Genomic DNA, 19987 nt, shown 5'->3' on the forward strand with positions numbered 1-19987 from the left:
TTATTTTATTATAAGGCAGATCTCGTCTTAGATTCAGGAGCCGTATGTCTATCCCATGCATGTTTAATCCCCTCACTGTATTACCCTCTACCACTTCTGCTGGGAGGCTGTTCCATGTATCTACCACCCTCTCAGTAAAGTACAAATTTCTTACATCACACCCTTACTAAGGACATGCTGGTTTTCTTCTTCCTTTCCCTTAGATTTCTCTCTAATTTTACCAAAGCTATATTTTTTATCTCATCTCATCAAACCCACTTTTTCTCTCGTTCGCTGCATGTCGACCAATCACGGATCACGCATACAGATTTTGTTTCTGATTTCACCTCCTTAGCGATCATCGCAGGTTTTTTTTTAATAACGTCTTCTCGTTTTCCGCCGTTTTATTTTTGCAGCCGCCTCTCGTCCCCGCAGGACATGTGACTTTCCCGCCGTATGCAAATCAGAAATTAATCAGGAACCTTTTATGCAAATGTAATCCCCGAAACGTTCTGAGTCAACATTTTGGGGGCAATCATAACATTTCGGAAGCTCTAATAATCAAGCTTCTCTGTGGACAGTCGCTCGGCGCCCCGCGGAGGAAAGAGCCGGAACGTTCGGAGATAATTCTGGATACGTCTGTTATTCTCCTTAATCAAAACGATTTCATTATTTATCCTCGTCGTCACAGAGTCGGCTAATTACCGGAAAAGCACGATATTTAACAAGTCGTGGAATTTAACGGTCTATGCCTTGGGTTATCGTCTATAGAAAGCCAGGCGTCCTGTTGGTTTCCATGGTGATTGCTCCATATTGGGGATGTTGCACCAGAGCCTGTTTTCATGCTGACGGCTTATTGGCTGTTATGACCCAGCAGTCGCTGCTCGTTCTCGATGTTGCCGTCTGTGTGGAGAGCCGATCCGTCCATGACCCCAAAACTGGGAGCCCCCGAAGCTGTCTCCGAAGGGGATTGGAGACCAAAGATGCACACAGCCGGCCATGTCATCAAAACGAGATGTGATGGTGACTGGTGAGGGAGTGGGGGTGGGGGTTCACCTTGCGTGCCCTAAATCCTGCACGGGGTGCATAAATTTGAGCACTGGCCTCCTAGTCCGCACTGCGCATGTTTAAGTGAAAGACGGCCATTGAGCATGCCCAGTTGGTGCAACGCTTTCCTGACGGGACAACCGGCAAGTAGGGTCAGAACAGGGCGTTTGGCAAAAACAAATTAACAATTTTTGGGGCACTTTGTTATCCAAAACCCAATCTTTTCCTGTAGAAACCCAGAACCCGCAAGCAGATCGGCCCCCATCTATTCTGCCTGTTTCTCCCGCTGTAAAGACTCAAACCTTAATCAGTCGTTGGTCTCGTCTTAGATTCAGGAGCCGTATGTCTATCCCATGCATGTTTAATACCCTCCCTGTATTACACTCTACCACTTCTGCCGGGAGGCCGTTCCACCTATCTACTACCCTCACAGTAAAGTAGACAGTTATTTGATAGCTTACTAAACGGGGCAGCTATTCCATCTAGTTCATTCATAACACACGCGCTATCCATGTTAATATTCTCTGCGTGTTTTATTATAACTTACAACGCCTTCTATTTATTGAAACATGCGCGGCGTCCGCTTGTTTACCTGTATTTCGCATTAGAATGTCATTAAACCAGCGGAAAACGAGGCCGCTCATTACAGCGAGTGATCAATGGATTAATCGCGGGAGCCGATGGAAAGCCTTGTTCGGCGGGATCTGAAGTGACATCCGCGGGATATTTATTATTTAAAATAAAATTTCCGCCGCGATCCCAGCTGAATATTAATCATTTTTTTCCCCGTCGGCGAAATCAAATAACGAGCAATCGAATGAATTTTAAGTTGTCCTTCTCCGTGCCATCGCTTGCGTGACATTCCGCTTACTTCCCGGTTTATTTTTAGCGAGGGGCTATCAAAGAAAAAAAAAATGTTGGCAGTTGGTGGCGGCGTCAGAATCACATTACTGAGCGAACTCGGCGGAAACAAAGGAGACGTTTCCAACAGATGGGGAATTATAAATCAAGACCGACCCAAACCTGCACCGGTAACGTAGTCTGATTTATATACAAACTGTAGGAATTTCAGATATTGGTCCTTAAAACACGTTTACTTTACCGAGAAGGTGGTAGATAAGTGGAACAGCCTCCCGGCAGAGGTGGTAGAGGGTAATACAGTGAGGGGATTAAACATGCATGGGATAGACATACGGCTCCTGAATCTAAGACGAGACCAACGACTGATTAAGGAGAAATGAGCAGTCTAGACGGGGGCCGAAGGGGGCCGATCTGACGGCAGGTTCTGGGTTTCTATGTTATCTTTGCAATTTTAGGAAGAAAACCTGATAAAGAAAACAAATTAATTAATCAGTCGAAAAAAATCAAGATTTTTTTTATTAATATTTAAGAATTTTATCATTAAATTAGGTTTCTTTATTATTTAACTTAATCCACTGGAATATTTCACATTTTTAGATGACTTATTTTGACTGATACTTGCCTTTTCTAGGGCAAAAAAAAAAAAAGCTGCACGTATGTTTTTAGATTAGTTTTCTTTCCTAAAATTACAAGGAAAATTTTAAAAAAATATATATTTTAAATACCTTTGTTTGTACATGCACCATGGTAAGAAATCTGTTTTTATATAATATATATATATATTGTGGGGGGGAGGGGGGGTTTCTCTTCCGAAATAACATTGGAATCAATGAAATTGGGATTGGATTGAAATTCTGTAAAAAAATAAGCAAAACATTTTCAACAAATTATGAAAAGTATCTGTGATGTCTAAAAAAAAAAAAAAAAAAAAACTGAAATGTTGCAAATGTGTTTAAAGGTCAGGTTTACTCCCTAAAAACAGGAAAAATAAGTAAAATAAAATATACCGTATATATATATATATATATAAAACTTCTTCTGTATAACAATATTCACCATTGTATCAAAACTTTAAAACGGATTAATTCGAGATAAAGTGCAAAAAGTTTTCCAAGAGACTTTTTTTTTCTCCCCAAATAACATTACAATCAAGAAAATTGTTACTGGATTTAAATTCTTTAGAAATAAGAGAAAATTTTTGCCCACGTTCAAAAAAAAAAACAAACGGTGGGAAATAGCACTTTGTGCCCAGAGAAAAAGCTGAAAATGCTTATTTTTGTAAGCGGCTTTTCTGGCCCTTTAAATGGAACCATCACAAAGGATTATCCGAAAAATACTAATTTTGGGTGCTTGTATTGAAGCAATTTTGCTGATTTTTATTTTATTTGTGTTTATTTTTTTAGATGAGTGGAAGAAAAAGGTTAGCGAGGCTTACGCCGCGATTATCGAGAGATTGGAAGATGACCTGCAGATTAAAGAGGTGGAAAAAGCGAAATTCGACTTGGTTTTCAGGTAACGCCGTCCTCTCGGGGTCAGCGGGATCTTCACGCCTCGTTATTAGTGACTGAAGGACCCTCGATCTCCGGGCCGGACCCCCCCATCCAATTTCCCATTAACCCTGTAACGACAGACGCCGGGAACTTGGGTTGAAAAGGCCGCAGCCAGTTTTATTTATTAACCAAGTCGTTGCCGTGGAGCCTTAGGCCCGACCACTCGCTGCGTTACCAGAGCAAAGACCCCCAAACCGAACAGAAAAATATAATAAATAACATCCATAAACTTAAAGAATTCACAAAAAACATAAAGCCTGCGAGGCAAACGCGGAGCCGCCACACAGAGACGGACAAGACGCCCAAACCTGAGGCTCCTGGCACCACCAACCGGGACCCCCCAGCAAAACGCACCCCCCCGGAACATTCACACCCCCTAGAGGCCTGTAATCTACCCCCCCCCGGCTGTGACAGCAGAAATACCCCAAAATAACCCAACAAACAGGGAGGGAGGAATGACACAGGGTAAGGGGGCTACAAAATGCCCCTCAGCCTTGTGTCACAACCCCTTAAATAACTACCCCCTAAACCCCTCCCCCAACCTACCCAAACCAGCGCCAAAGCCTGGCCCTACTCGGGATCCCAGTCAGGGCTCACCCTGTCCATGTTGGCCCCCGCGGGCATCAGGAAGTAGCCACCTTTTGATAAAGATGTTGTTTCTCCGGAGAGTTCCGTACCTAGAATTTAGAGTTTCATGGAGCGTCTGTGACAAGGAAGACGAGGGGGGGTTCACCGGACGTGAAGCTTGGAAATCAATCCCTCCGCGGTCTCGAGGCTTTTTGGGTGAAACGCAGGTTAATGCAAAGTCTACAATAAGACGCGTTACGGTCTCATTTGGGCAAAAGTTTAGAACTGGTAAAAAAAAAAAAAAAAGAAAAATCAGAAATCTAGCAAATTTACAGTCATCTTTTTTTCTACTTCTTTAAAGTTTAAAGCACAACATTTGTAGGAAAAAAAATGAAAGATTAAGTGGAATACCAGAGGTTTGCTGGATAATTTGGGGGGTAAAATGGAGGAAATGGTATTTGAGATTAAAAAAAAATGTGTTTCTATAGAGAATTCCCACGGCCAGTTACATGATGACACGTGACGTATATTTACAACACCGCCATACAATGTAAATACAACGAAATACTTCCATTTAGTGTCCCGCGGCAGGAACTAAAAGGTTGCAAAATTGTGCAATTTTTGGGGGTAAATAATAATAATAATAATTAATATAATTAAGTAATATGAACATATTAAACTATTTATAATATATATATTTTAGTATTAAATTATTAAAAGGTTGCATGGCCAACGACCCCATCCCTGCTTAAAATGTTATAATTTGTATGATTCTGATCGATTTTGCAGCTCGGATGAAGCCTTCGGAAAAGTAAATTTAAACTATCGAACGGAAACCGGACTCTCCCTACTTCATTTATGCTGCATCTGCAACGGTAAGTATCTGATTTTGAAAAGAAAAAAGAAAAAAAAAAACATTTTGTATTTTAAAAAAAGGAATGAATATCAAAAAAACAAATTTAATGGTAGAATAAACACCCCAATCGTTTTATTCAAATGAATTTGGAGGAACTCATTCTTTTTGGGAACTTTTCCATTCCTCTGCAATTCACAGCTTATTTTTATTATTATTATCATGTCTTCCTTTTCACTGTGTCCCAAATTATTTAATATCTTAAAGGGGAGCTTTCACTAATTTATTTTTTTTATTCCTAGCATCAGATTAAAAATGTCTCTGTTTTCTTTTTGCCCCATAATATAAAGTTTTCAGGCAGCTGCATATCAGCCGTTTGTATGATTCTCGCTCTGTTATCTGACCCCCGATCTACTAAACCCCCCCGACTCCTTATCATACTGCCTGTGGGGAACAATAGAATGGCTCGGTCTTAATCACCCAGCCGGTCTCTCTGACTAATGAAAGTCTATGGAGGAAGGGACTTCATTAGCATTGCCATAAAGCATCAGCTCAGTGTGGGGTTTGAGCCGGGAAAGTCACCCAAAATATCACATGACTGACAGCACCGGCGGCTCCAGGTCTGCAGATAAAGGGGGTTTATCGGGCCAAAATCAGATAAAACTAAGTTTTTTTGGTTATTACTGTACACAGTTTTGGGCAAAGAGCAGGAAGTGAGATCACAATTTTTTGTGTAATATTTGCCGTGTAAACTTTATTTCCTTAAAATAAAAAAGATGCGAAAAATAAATAAAATACAAAATAAAAATACAAATTTTTCAAGCATTTCAATTAACAAATTCTATTAAAAAAATATACACATTTCTTTTGCTTGCGCAGGTAATAAAGCTCATATACGGACCCTCATGCTGAAAGGCTTACGTCCTTCCAGACTCACAAAAAATGGGTTTACGGCTCTTCACGTGGCGGCATATAAGGCAAGTCGAAAATGATGATATTTTGCAATAATTATAATTTATAACATTATCTGTAAAGAAGCTGACTTAGAATGCAAGGGTGGTAGAAAAGTGGAACAGCCTCCCAGCAGAAGTGGTAGAGGGTAATACAGTGAGGGTATTAAACATGCATGGGATAGACATACGGCTCCTGAATCTAAGACGAGACCAACGACTGATTAAGGTTTGAGTCTTTACAGCAGGAGAAATGGGCGACTAAACGAGGGCCGAATGGGGCCGATCTCCCGGCAGGTTATGGTTTTCTATAAATTCTCTGCTTCTTTCTCTCTTTTTTTGGAGTTGAATCATCTCTTTTTCACATTTATGTTAACTTGACTCAGAAATCATACAAATCATATAAAAGAGATAATTAAGATATTCCGTGGGATCATCATGAAAATTGTTTTTTTTTCTAACACACAGCAGATCGAGGCAAAAATTAAATAAATAAATACAATTCTGCAGAAAAATGAAATAGGTTCTCATTGGCAGTTGCATCGTGATATTTATGTAATGCGACCAATTGTGATGTCACAAAAGGATGTCAGAAAATATTAAGACATCAGCGGGCGGAGAAAATGTACGTTTTAGCATTTAAAGAAACCGGTGTATATCTGAGCTATTTTTCTGCTTTTCCAGGATAACGCGGAGCTGTTGACCGCCCTGTTGCACGGCGGGGCGGACATCCAGCAGGTGGGGTACGGAGCCCTTACTGCCCTCCATGTCGCCGCCATCGCTGGACATCACGAGGTGCACATTTTTATACTCAATCCACGGGCGTAGGAACCGGGGGGGACGGGGGGGATGGATCCCCCCCAGGAAATCAGGCGGGGGGGACCGATAATAGAGAAATCCCCCCCAGGGCTGTGTGGGGTGAGTGCCGTCTGCGCCCAGCGGCCCGATCAGCAGCTGCAGCGTGCAGGACTGGTTGGGGATTTCCCTAACCAGTCCAACATTAAAGTAACACTTACCAGTGTGCTCTCACTGAGCGCCGGGCGACGGGATATGACGTTTATATCCCAGCCCCGGCGCTCAACATAAACAGCTGTGCGCAGCCGCACTGCATTGAGAGTCAGCGACAAACCAGAGGAAAAGGAGGAAGAGTAAGGTAAGAGATGTGCAAAACGGAGGGGGGGGGAGGTCTGATGTGCAAAACGGAGGGGGGGAGAGGTCTGATGTGCAAAACGGAGGGGGGGGGAGGTCTGATGTGCAAAACGGAGGGGGGGGGTCTGATGTGCAAAACGGAGGGGGGGGGTCTGATGTGCAAAACGGAGGGGGGGGTCTGCTGTGCAAAACGGAGGGGGGGGGTCTGATGTGCAAAACGGAGGGGGGGGGGTCTGATGTGCAAAACGGAGGGGGGGGGTCTGATGTGCAAAACGGAGGGGGGGGTCTGATGTGCAAAACGGAGGGGGGGGTCTGATGTGCAAAACGGAGGGGGGGAGGTCTGATGTGCAAAACGGAGGGGGGGTCTGATGTGCAAAACGGAGGGGGGGGTCTGATGTGCAAAACGGAGGGGGGGGTCTGATGTGCTAAACGGAGGGGGGGTCTGATGTGCAAAACGGAGGGGGGGTCTGATGTGCAAAACGGAGGGGGAGTCTGATGTGCAAAACGGAGGGGGAGTCTGATGGTAGTTATGTGTGTGCATATACATATGGTGAGGCATGTATATGGGCAATGTGTATGAATGTGTATGGGCACTTGGGCAGGCATATGTGTGTGTATATATGTGTGTATGGGCACGAGCATATAAGGGCAGTGTATATGTGTGTGTGTGTATGGGCAGTGTATATGTGTACGTGTGTATGGGCAGTGTATATGTGTACGTGTGTATGGGCAGTGTATATGTGTACGTGTGTATGGGCAGTGTATATGTGTACGTGTGTATGGGCAGTGTATATGTGTACGTGTGTATGGGCGGTGTATATGTGTGTGTGTGTATGGGCGGTGTATATGTGTGTGTGTGTATGGGCAGTGTATATGTGTGTGTGTGTATGGGCAGTGTATATGTGTACGTCGGTATGGGCAGTGTATATGTGTATGTCTGTATAGGCAGTGTAAATGTGTACGTGTGTATGGGCAGTGTATATGTGTACGTCTGTATGGGCAGTGTAAATGTGTACGTGTGTATGGGCGGTGTATATGTGTACGTCTGTATGGGCAGTGTAAATGTGTACGTGTGTATGGGCGGTGTATATGTGTATGTGTGTATGGGCAGTGTATATGTGTATGTCTGTATGGGCAGTGTATATGTGTCTGTGTATGGGCAGTGTATATGTGTACGTCTGTATGGGCAGTGCATATGTGTACGTCTGTATGGGCAGTGTATATGTTTACGTCTGTATGGGCAGTGCATATGTGTACGTCTGTATGGGCAGTGCATATGTGAACGTCTGTATGGGCAGTGTATATGTGTACGTGTGTATGGGCAGTATATATGTGTACGTCTGTATGGGCAGTGTATATGTGTGTATATAAGGAGTGTATTTGTCTTATAGTGTATACGTCTGTGCAAGTATGTGCAAGGGCAGTGTATATTTATGGGGAGGCATGTGTGTGTGAGCAGTTTATGTATGTTTGGGCAGGCGTGTATAAGGGTAGTGCATATGTGTGAGTACTGGCAAGTGTTTATGTGCAGGCAATTGCAGCGTATATGTGTGTTTTTGTGGGCAGACATGCGTAAGAGCAGTGCATATGTGTGTGTATGAGCAGGCATGTCGTACTTACAGGGAAGAGAATGATTCCCTGTAACACATGTTTAACTCAGGGGCGCCTAGGGTTAAATCCAGGCCTATTTCTGGTTAAAATGAGTATGTGTGTCACTGTATGTAGCATTTGGACACTTGGTCTAGGGCATCACTAATACAAAGCGTGATGTGTTTGAATGCGTGTCTGGGTGTGATAGCGTATGTTTGTGGGTATGTTATTGTGCACATCTGTTTTTATGGGTATGTTAGTATGTTTCCAGGTGTGTTATGGTGGGCATGTGTGGGAATCTTTTGGGGTGTATGTTAATGTGTGTATGTTATTCAAGTGTTTAAGTGTATGGATATGTTCCTGTGTGCATGACGTGTTAGGAGTCTTAGATGGATCCTTCAATACATCATAGTAGTCTCTGTGGCCGTGTCCAGTGGGGTCCATCTGTGGTTGTAAGATTTTTCTGTTTCTGTGGGAATTTTCTCCCATTCATCTAGTAGAACGTTTTATGAGGTGAAGGTGATAAACCAAGATGTTTTGGACAGCACTATGCTTCTAACTTTGTGGGAACGGTTTTGGGGAAGGTCCTTTTCTATTCCATCATGACTGTGCCCCAAAAGTTGTACAAAACAAGGTCCATAAAGGCATGGCAACAATTCCCCACAGAAACTCTCCAAAATCTTGTGGAAATCGTTCCCAGAAAAGCAGAAGCCATTATAGCTGCAAAGGGGCACCAACTTCATATTAATGTCTATGTATTTATAATGTGATGTCATAAAGTCCCTGTTGGTGAAATGGTCAGGTATACCCTACCAGTAAAAATGCTATCCCCCCCAGATTTTTAGGGGTTCCTACGCCCATGACTCAATCCCCACATTTCTCGGATTTTAACAATTTACGGTATAAATATCTGCTTCATCAGGGGTTAAAAAGCCAGAAACACAGAATTATTATTATTTAATGTTTTATATAGCGCCATCATATTCTGTAGCGCTGTACAATGGCTGTCATCCTTTTATCTCTAACTCCTAGATGCATTAAGCTTGTTTTCCCTTCCTTGCAGGCCGTTGATATTTTGTTGCAGCACGGAGCCTACGTCGATGTTCAAGACGCTGTATTTTTCACCCCGCTGCACATCGCGGTCTACAACGGACACGAGCAGGTGAGGAACCGAACCTCGAAATACCGATCGGAAGCCTGGAACGCTCGCGGGTGACACACGGAACGGCGGCTATCAGACTACGGCACGCCGCGGCCACTTCTGATTTTATATCTCAATCAGTCCAGGGATACCATTGAAATGCCCGACCTCGGAAAGGTTCATGGAATCTGGTGGAACAGCGGCAAAAAGATTTAGCCCCCGAAAAATGTCTACTTTTACTATTGCTATACTATTACTAAAAACTGACAGCGCTAATTAAAAAAATGATGTAAAACAACGTCAATAATTTTACACAATGTGTTATAATATTATAATAATAATATTTTATTTATTTTATTATTTTATAATTTTTATTAAAATATAGGAAAAATAATTATAGTCAATTCACCGTTACAATTGATGCTATTCAAATAAAACCAAGTTCACAAAAAAATTTTAAGTTCATCATCTCATGCAGAACTTTACTATTTTGAGATCTGCGGCATTGTTACCTTTTTCTAGTCTTTTCTGAGATATAAAAGCTACCGGTAATCTGAGCCGCGGTGGGGAAGGTCATCGTCGTCTCTTTTTGATTTTAGGTCACGCGCCTGCTTCTGAAATTCGGGGCAGATGTTAACGTGAGCGGGGAGGTGGGCGACCGACCTCTCCACCTGGCATCTGCCAAGGGCTACCTGGCCATCACCAAACTGCTGCTGGAGGACGAGAGCAAAGCCGACGGTACGTCTTACGACTCGGTTTGAGCCCAACCAGACCTCCCGCTTCCTTCTCGGGTTCTGTTAGTAGTTTTTCTCTATTTTTATAACATTTTTTTATGGTGAAACAAAGAAAAACTAGCCTTGTCTTAAACTAACAAAGAGGTCTGCAATCTGCATCACCGTGGAAGCTGATTTTTGGGTAAAAACGTAACACTGTAGAGAGATTAAATTTGTATGTATTTTTTGGCGTTTTTTTTTTGTACTTTTTTTTTTTATAAACATGTTTAAAGTGCGACAGTAATTCTAAATCGTGTCTTTTTCATTCAAACTATTTATATTACGCAATAAAGTTTGAAAAATATCCTGTTTCATTTTTGGGGTTCTCCGTGAAGTTTTTCAAAAATTTTTTACATGATTCCATTTCGGAATTTAATATTAAATTTATCGCAAATTGAGTTGAATTAAATAGAGTAGAAATGTTCCACTCAATATCCCGGGGGGGGGGAGTCATCATATGAATATATTTTGTAGTAAATGCCCGAGATAACGAAGATCACGTTCCTCTCCATTTCTGCGCACGTTTTGGCCACCACGACATTGTGAAGCATCTTCTGCAAAATAACCCAGATGTCCAACCTCATGTGGTGAACATCTACGGAGATACGTCTTTACACCTGTAAGTCCTCAGAGTTCCAGACACCTTTTGGGGTTTTTATCTGTCGAATATATATCAATATATATATATATATATATTTTTATTATTACTTTATTTTTTTTCAATTTTATATGAATATTTTTTATTATTTTTATTTTATATTTATTTTAATATTATTATTTTAGTTATTTTATATATGTATATATTTTTATTATTATTTATTTTATTTTTTATTTTATATAAATATAGAGTTTTTAATTTATTTTTACCAACAGCGCCTGTTACAATGGAAAATTCGAGGTGGTCAAAGAACTTATTCAGTTGTCCGGCACGGAAAGTTTGACCAAGGAAAATATCTTCAGTGAAACAGCTTTCCACAGGTAAAAATCACCATCTTGGCCAACTGATAATTCCTACGGGGTTCCTTATACAATTATGGGGTCCTCGAAGACCACCGTGTATGAACATGCCACCAAGATGAGAGCCCCAAGCAGTTATGGCCAACGCCAAAGTCCTGGTTAATTCCGGTCATTGGGACTTCCAGACGTCTTCTCCTCCGTCTTCCCGGACTTCTGATTTTTTTTTTGCAAGAAGATACTTTGTGTTGGAAACATTTTGGAATTTGGTTTCTTCTTTGTTTTCAGCGCCTGCACTTACGGCAAGAATATAGACCTCGTCAAGTTCCTTCTCGACCAAAACGTGTTAAGTGTCAATCACCAAGGACGGGACGGTCACACAGGTGAGACAAACGTCACCTGCCGGCACTGATTGGGAAACGAGCCGCGTGAGAACTGCTACTTTCCACCATTTTTAGATCACGGAACAAACATTTTTGCCAAATTCTACTCGCTAAGCACCCAGATCCCACCTAGGGGTACAGAGGGGGACACAGCTGTCACTGATTATAATAAGAAAGGCTTTAGATACAAAGTAACATAGAAACCCACTTCTGCTGGGAGGCTGTTCCACTTGTGTACCACCCTCTCTGTAAAGTAAAATCTCCTTACATTCCATCTTAAAGTCTGACCTTCTAGTTTTAGATTCTGGTCTCTTGTTAAAGAGGTCCTAGAATTATCTCCTTTTTATTTCTTCTCAAAGGTTTCAGTTGTTTCCTTGTCTTGTATACTAAATTATTTATTATTATTATTATTAATTATTTATTATTTGTATAGCGCCATCATATCCCGATTTTTTTTTTCTGCTGGCAGTATAATTGTTTTAAGTAGTAAAAAGTAGTAAAAAAAAAGTAAAATCGAATGTTTTTTCCGCCACATTGTAATTTTCTGCGTACTTCCCCAGGAAGGCTGTATGGTGCGGCTCAGTAATCCTTGCTTATCCGAAACCGTCTCAAAGTTGCTTCTTTTCCCCGCTGTGTTTTTTAGGGCTGCACTGCGCCTGCTATCACGGCCACATCCGCCTGGTGCAGTTTCTACTCGACCGAGGAGCTGACATGAACCTCGTCGCCTGCGATCCCAGCAGATCCAGCGGAGAGAAAGACGAGCAGACGTGTCTCATGTGGGCGTACGAGAAAGGTACGGACGACGTCCTCATCCTGTAAGGTGGAGTCTCTGGGGTGAAAATGATGTCACTGAATCGCCTCACACGCTTCTTTTGGACTCCAGAGCTGCTGCGGACTACAATTCCCATCATGCACAGCCAGCTGTAGTCCAACGCAGTAGGGGATTATCCTACAAACCTTAATCAGTCTCGTCTTAGATTCAGGAGCCGTATGTCTATCCCATGTGTGTTTAATACCCTCACTGTATTACCCTCTACTGGGAGGCTGCTGGGAGGCTGTTCTACTTAACTACTACCCTCTTAGTAAATTAATTGCTAAATTGTAGAAAATATTACTGCTTTTTTTTGTTTTAAACAATATTTGAAAGCGATCGGTCCCTGGTGCTGCGTGGGGACAAACTTACGCAACACCCAGAAGAATCCGAAAAAAATAAGATATATTATAAGCGTTACGGGATAAAAAGAAATATCTGCTACGCAAAATGAAACCTTTGCCCTTTTTTACTCTTTCGTCTCTCATTGTCTGCGGGCGACCGCCGTATATTGGAGAACCCCGGAGTTCTCGTGTTAGCGTTTGATGTCGCTGACAGAAGCCGCCCGCGGGGGCCGGAAAGAAGCGTTAAAAGCTCATAGAGACTTCTTTTTTTTCAGGTCATGATGGAATCGTAACGCTGCTGAAACATTATAAGAGACCTCAGGACGAATCTCCGTGTAACGAGTACTCGCAGCCCGGCGGAGGTATTTAACTTCAGTCTATTCCATTTTAAGTTCTCGAAGCCGTCCCCGAAGTAGAGAAACGGCCGAAGGCGTCTGCTCGGTGCGGCCGTGAAAGCGACGGAATGATCGGTTCGTATCGGATGCCGCTAATCACCGGAGAAGCAGCTAGAGAACCTCTTTAACCCTTTCAGTGCTACAGGCGGACGCGAGGCATCGCTGTGCATTACAAACACCTTTATTGCCAAATATCCTGGTTACGTTTAGCCAGTCCCTCTTCTGTTCCCAAATCCCTGTGCCCCTCTTTCCCCCCATTGACCACCCTCTATCTTCACTGATGATGATACTTTCTTATTAGACAGCAGCCAGGGGTAATACATTTCATAAATAATAATTATAATAATAATAATAATTATTATTATTATTATTAATAGTAGTAGTAGGAGTATATTAGTATTATTCATAATATTAGTATATTAGTATTTATATTAATACTATTATTGGTAATACTTTTACTATTATTAATAACATTATTGGTAATTAATAGTATTACTAGTAGTGGTTGTAGTATATTAGTATATGAGTAAGTTTCGTATTATTAGTAGTACTAGTATTATTCGTAGTATTATTAGTAGTTGTATGAGTATATTAGTATTATTAGTGATATTAATATTAATAATATTATTAGTAGTAGTATTATGAGTATTAGTAGTATTTATATAGGTGTATTAGTAATAGTAGTAGTAGTAGTAGTTGTATGAGTTTTAGTATTATTAGTGATAATAGTATTAGTATATATAGTAGTAGTATTTGAATTATTATTAGTAGTAGTAGTTGTATGAGTATAATAGTATTATTATTTTTAGTAGTAGTATAATCCGTAGTAGTAGTAGTAGTATTAGTTGTATGAGTATATTATTAGTACTATTCGTTATATTAGTATTAGTTATATAAGAATTATTATTTTTAGTAGTAGTAGTTTTATGAGTATATTAGTATTATTAGTGATATTAGTATTTTTAGTGATATTAGTATTATTATTTTTGTAGTAGTATTAGTATTCGTAGTTGTATGAGTATACTAGTATTATTAGTGATATTAGTATTATTATTAATATTTGTATTAGTAGTATTAGTATAATTATTAGTATGATTATTATTAGTAGTAGTATGATTATTAGTTGTATGAGTATATTAGTGATAGTAGTAGTATTAGTAGTATTTTTATTAGTAGTATATTAGTAGTAGTAGTATTAGTAGTATTAGTAGTATTTTAGTATTATTATTAGTTGTAGTATATCAGTATTAGTATTATTAATGTTATTAGTAGTATTAGTAGTAGTAGTTGTATGAGTATATTAGTGATATTAGTATTATTGTTAATATTTGCATTATTAGTAGTATTAGTATAATTCTCAGTAGAGGTGAAAAGGTTATATTCAGAAATCTGTTAAAATAACAAAAAGTTTAATTCAGACATTCCACAAACTGTATATTTTTGCTAATGCTGCATTAAGGGTGATGATTGTTTTTGCAGCGTTTAATCTTCTTGGCTTCTTTCAGACGGCTCGTACGTATCGGTTCCTTCACCTCTCGGAAAAATCAAGAGCATGACTAAAGGTAATGGACATTCAGCAAAACCAGCGAGACCGGCAAAGATCGAAATAAACGGTGGCCGTAAGAATGTATTTCCCTTAAAATAAATCCCGGGAACCTGGGAAAGTTAATTAAATAATAAATAGCATTAAAAAGGGGCAAATTTTCCAAAGCCCAAGGAGCAGCGTATTGGAAACATTCCTAATGCCCCCTCTGTCAATACGAGGACTGATAAAAAAAACTATTGGGACTCCCCTAGTGGCACTTTGTGATACTACATGTAAAAAATAGCTAATATTCCAGACACTTTGTGGAACATCTATTGGCAAAAAAAAGTATTTAAAAAATATGCTTGTTTTAATAAAGAAAACCTAAGTATTTTAAAAATTCTGTCTTAATAAAAAAAAACCTTTTTGACAACAAATTATTTTACTAGAAAATGAATAAAATGGTAATAAATAAATAATCCAAAAACATTCTTCTATCAAAAAGGTAAAATTATTGCATTTAATCAAAAAAAAATTGACATTTTTATTTAAAAAAAAAATACTGCCTGTTTAAATAAAAAATACGTATTTAAAAAATGATGTCTTAATAAATTTTTTTTTAACAAAAACATTTTAAAAATGCTCCCTTTATAATAATAATAATTTAATTTAATAATTTTTTTACACAAAAGTATTTTTATAAAAAAATCCACTTGCAAGCCTCTCTTCTAAAACTCAAACATTTTATTTTGTTCCTTTGGAGCACATTTTCCTAAGGTAACCCCTTTAACATTTTTAGAATTGATTTGGGTTAACTGAGGACAGAGATTGTATCGTTAGTAGGTGTCAAAAAAAATTCTGCTGCTTTTAAAAACTGAAAGTTTTCCTGAAACTATATTAAACATAGTTTGGCATAAATACTCCATTAGTTTATCCCAAGCAGATTGTCATTAGGATCTGACTGCACCATCGACAGATGCACTAAATAGCCCAAAAAAACACATCTGAATGTTTAATGTGGGCGCAGCGCCAACCACGAACTGGTTGGAAATGACCACATTTAACCCTTTGCGCATGTTGTATCGTAAAATCTTTCCAGGAGCTCTAAGGGTTCAAAGGCCGTTGGATTTTCCAATTAAGGTCACGTGTTTTTTTTGTTTTTTTTTTTAAATCTGTTTAATTTTTATCTATTTTTTGCAGAGAAGGCCGACGTGCTCCTGTTACGTGCCAGCCTGCCCTCCCACTTTCACCTTCAGATGTCCGAAATAGAATTTCATGAAATAATTGGATCAGGTAAAAAAAAAAAAATTCACTGTATTTACTTTTTTTCTGTTTTAAAGAATTTGTGTAAAAATCCATGTTTTTATTTATTTTATTTTTTTTTAATAAATTGTAGGCTCGTTTGGGAAAGTTTATAAAGGGAGATGCAGAAACAAAATTGTGGCCGTCAAAAGGTAAATCTGAAAAATACAATTATTTACAAAGAAAAGCTTTAAATTCTTAGTATTTACGTTTCCAACAACTTCAGAAGTTCTATTAAAAAAAAAAAAAAAAATCACCCTCCTTCCTACACACAGCCGACTACTTATCAGAACCAAATCTAAAAAAGATGGAAAAACAATAATAAATCCAAACAAATGTAATACTTTTAAATCTGCCTGCAGATCGGCCCCCGGCAGCCCCCGTCTAGTCGCCTGTTTCTCCTGCTGTAAAGACTCAAACCTTAATCAGTCGTTGGTCTCGTCTTAGATTCAGGAGCCGTATGTCTACCCCATACATGTTTAATCCCCTCACTGTATTACCCTCTACCACTTCTGCTGGGAGGCTGTTCCACTTATCTACCACCCTCTCATTAAAGTAAAACTTCCTTACATTAAACCTTGCTTTTCAACTATAAATTCTAGTAGACTTGATTTAAAAAAAAGTGATACAATGTTCCCTCTGTGGTTTTGTAGAATAAAATGTTGCAGTTTGGACAAGTTTTATATTAAATATTCAGCAGATTTTAACCCCTTCTTCGCATTAACACAGTAGAAAAACGCCATATCCAATCATCTCGGCTGCTAGTGTTTGTATAAAGGATTTTGCTCCGTTTCAGGATCACAAGATCAAACCGATGTTTCATGGTTACACACGCGGGTTAAATGTTCCGCTCCAGCCTTCCTAGGATCAGGACGCTGACTCTCAAGAAAGGAGAGATTCACATAAAAATGACATTTACAAATATCATTAGTCTGACCCACTTACTGGGACATTTTCCAAGATATCTTTATAGTTTGATATTCGCATGATTTATTAGAGAGAAAAAAGAAGTCAATTCATTCTGGGAAGAGACGGGGATGATGTTACCATGGAAACGGCAGTACCAGTAAGACAAGACTACAGACTGATGTTAAAAAACCGCATCTCCCAAAAGACAACAATATATGAAGTGTAACAAGGAGACAAAAGCAAAAAATGTATCCAGTAGGAGAGAAGGAGAAGGGACAAAATTAACCCTTCGGCTCCTAAAGGATTGTGTAAAGCGGCATAAAACATTGTTTTAGGTGCCGAAATTCTACATATTTTGCAGTTTGCTAATTATATTTGGTGATTGGAAAATATTATCTGGATGCACAACCATTTTCAAGTAGATTTGGGATTATTTACTCAATAAATTAATCATCTGAAAACAGTTACGCAGAAACCTAGAACCTGCCGGCAGATCGGCCCCTTCGGCCCCCATCTAGTTGCACGTTTCTCATTCAGCCGGGCTCAGGGCTCATTTTCTTGGTTGTCGACAATATCTACCATGTTCCGTTTTCCCAACTTGTTTTCTTTTTTCACCTCATTCCGGCGATGATGTTTCTGAATAATGTTGTATAAATGTGGCATCTACAAAAAGAACACAAAAAGAACACTAATCATACAGACAGGATGCCAGAATACGTTACTGAATAATGGCTTCTCAACCCAAAAACCCAAAAACCCGGAACCCAGAACCCTAACATGATCATTGCAGAGACTAAAGAATGCTGAAAACCTTTGGATTCGGAAATATTAAAAACTACTACGTCAGAGAGAGCTCTTTAATTGATTTGTATAAAGCTTCATCAGCATGGAAATCATCGCAAGACATAATATTCATTCTTCTTATTATTATTAGTATTATTTCTATTATTATTATTATTGTTTTAGTTTTTATTGTTATATTATTATTGTGTCTAATTATTATAATTATTATTATTGTTTTAGTTTATTATTATTATTATTATTATTATTGTTTTAGTTTTTATTATTATTATTATATTATTATTATTATTGTTGTTATTATTATTTTCATATATTATTTTTTCTTTGTTTTATCAGATACAGAGCCAACACATATTGCTCCAAGTCTGACGTGGACATGTTCTGTCGAGAGGTGTCCATCCTTTGTCGACTTAACCACCCGTGCGTGATTCAGTTCGTCGGTGCGTGTCTCGACGACCCCAGCCAGTTCGCTATAGTAACGCAGTATATTTCAGGAGGATCGCTCTTCTCCCTCCTGCATGAACAAAAAAGGTAATTCTCTCTGAAACCAAGAACCCACCAGCAGATCGGCCCCATCCGGCCCCCATCTAGTTGCCCGTTTCTCCCGCTGTAACAACTCAAGCCTTAATCAGTCGTTGGTCTCGTCTTAGATTCAGGAGCCGTATGTCTGTCCCATGCATGTTTAATACCCTCCCTGTATTACCCTCTACCACTTCTGCTGGGAGGCTGCTCCACTTAATAATGTAACCTTTGTGCTTTCTCAACTACAAAAACTTTTCTAGTCCACAAAACCTGAACTTTGTGATATTCCGGGAATATAAAACAATTTACAGCCGTGCGCATCTTGTGAGCATTTGTCTTAAGAAAAAAAGCTGATTATAGCATAAAGTTCGTATGAAATATCTGGAAATCAATAATATGGCAAATGTAATAAAAACATAACAATATCAGATACACTTAGATTTATTTATTTATTTATCATTTTACAAATTAATATTCTATATATTTAAATTAATATGAAAATGTGTATATCTTAAAGGATTAAGAAGCTCCTCTACCAGAAAACTACTAGTAATAAACAATTCATAAAAATAAATATTAAATAATAATAATAATCAATAATAATAATAATGTTTATGGGAAAGGCACCTCTAAGATACCGAGGGCTCCATGGGGCAGGTATCGTCTCGATGGGGTCAGTAGGGGTGGAATAAAGTAAAAACGAGTCTTCCTCGGCCCTTCTCTCTTTAAGGTCTTGGCTTTTATTATAGAAATCTTGACCTGCAATCAAAACTAATCATCGCCGTGGATGTCGCCAAAGGGATGGAATATCTCCATAATCTGACCTACCCCATCATTCACCGCGACTTGAACAGGTAAAGCTGGATTTTTTATTTTTTTTGCATCATTTTTCTATTTTCACGTAATTTTCGGATCCGTTCTGCTTTAGTGCTGAGAATCTTCTTCTAGTCGCAGCACTGGGGGTCTTTCTGGAACGTATTTTGTATCCTCTGGTGGGATTTGTACATTTTAATGAATAGAAGAAGTTTCACCAGTATTCTAAAATTAATTTAAAAAAATAGCACTTTCCACCGCAAAAAAATAGCACTTTCCACAAAAGGACCTGCATCTCCGCCAGTGACATCACATCCGTCATTATTATTATTTTTTGTTTTATATAGCGCCATCATATTCCGTAGCGGTGTACAATGGGTAGACAATAGACTTGTGCGTTTGGATTCGTACGAATTGCAAATTCACACAATTTTGGTAAAATAGGTGATTTTTAAAAAGCCACGAAAACGAGGCAAAAAAGATAAACATTTTTGTCTGAAATGCTTGGGCCATTTCACTCACACTCATACTCACTCTCTCACATTCTCATTCACTCTCTCACACTCTCATTCACTCTCTCACACTCTCATTCACTCTCTCACGTTCTCTAAATGTTTCCCTACCTTCTCTGCCGACCGATAAAAGATAGAGGAAGAGAGAGAGAGAGAGAGAGAGAGAGAGAGAGAAAGCGTGAATGTGAGCAACGGGCAACAAATTTAATTCCCGAATTAAAAACGCCACAGAATTTTCTGCTGAACCTGATAGGCA

The 19987-nt window shown here is 39.2% G+C and overlaps 1 protein-coding gene across 1 annotated transcript in view; it reads left to right on the plus strand.

Annotated features, from left to right (window-relative positions):
* Positions 1-1919: 1919 nt before the first annotated feature.
* The window catches only part of TNNI3K (TNNI3 interacting kinase), a 49490-nt gene continuing 31422 nt past the window's right edge, over positions 1920-19987 (plus strand). The window contains exons 1-17 of the mRNA XM_053469725.1: positions 1920-2057; positions 3291-3399; positions 4794-4879; positions 5737-5834; positions 6492-6602; positions 9610-9708; positions 10287-10425; positions 10935-11079; positions 11334-11438; positions 11703-11797; positions 12441-12590; positions 13228-13314; positions 14853-14909; positions 16073-16165; positions 16269-16326; positions 18221-18415; positions 19156-19260. Of these exons, the coding sequence (XP_053325700.1) occupies positions 2018-2057; positions 3291-3399; positions 4794-4879; positions 5737-5834; positions 6492-6602; positions 9610-9708; positions 10287-10425; positions 10935-11079; positions 11334-11438; positions 11703-11797; positions 12441-12590; positions 13228-13314; positions 14853-14909; positions 16073-16165; positions 16269-16326; positions 18221-18415; positions 19156-19260 (1772 nt within the window). The 5' untranslated portion in view covers positions 1920-2017. The remainder of the gene's footprint in view (positions 2058-3290; positions 3400-4793; positions 4880-5736; positions 5835-6491; positions 6603-9609; positions 9709-10286; positions 10426-10934; positions 11080-11333; positions 11439-11702; positions 11798-12440; positions 12591-13227; positions 13315-14852; positions 14910-16072; positions 16166-16268; positions 16327-18220; positions 18416-19155; positions 19261-19987) is intronic.

This window comes from Spea bombifrons, chromosome 6, assembly GCF_027358695.1.
Source record: "Spea bombifrons isolate aSpeBom1 chromosome 6, aSpeBom1.2.pri, whole genome shotgun sequence".
Classification (NCBI taxonomy): domain Eukaryota; kingdom Metazoa; phylum Chordata; class Amphibia; order Anura; family Pelobatidae; genus Spea; species Spea bombifrons.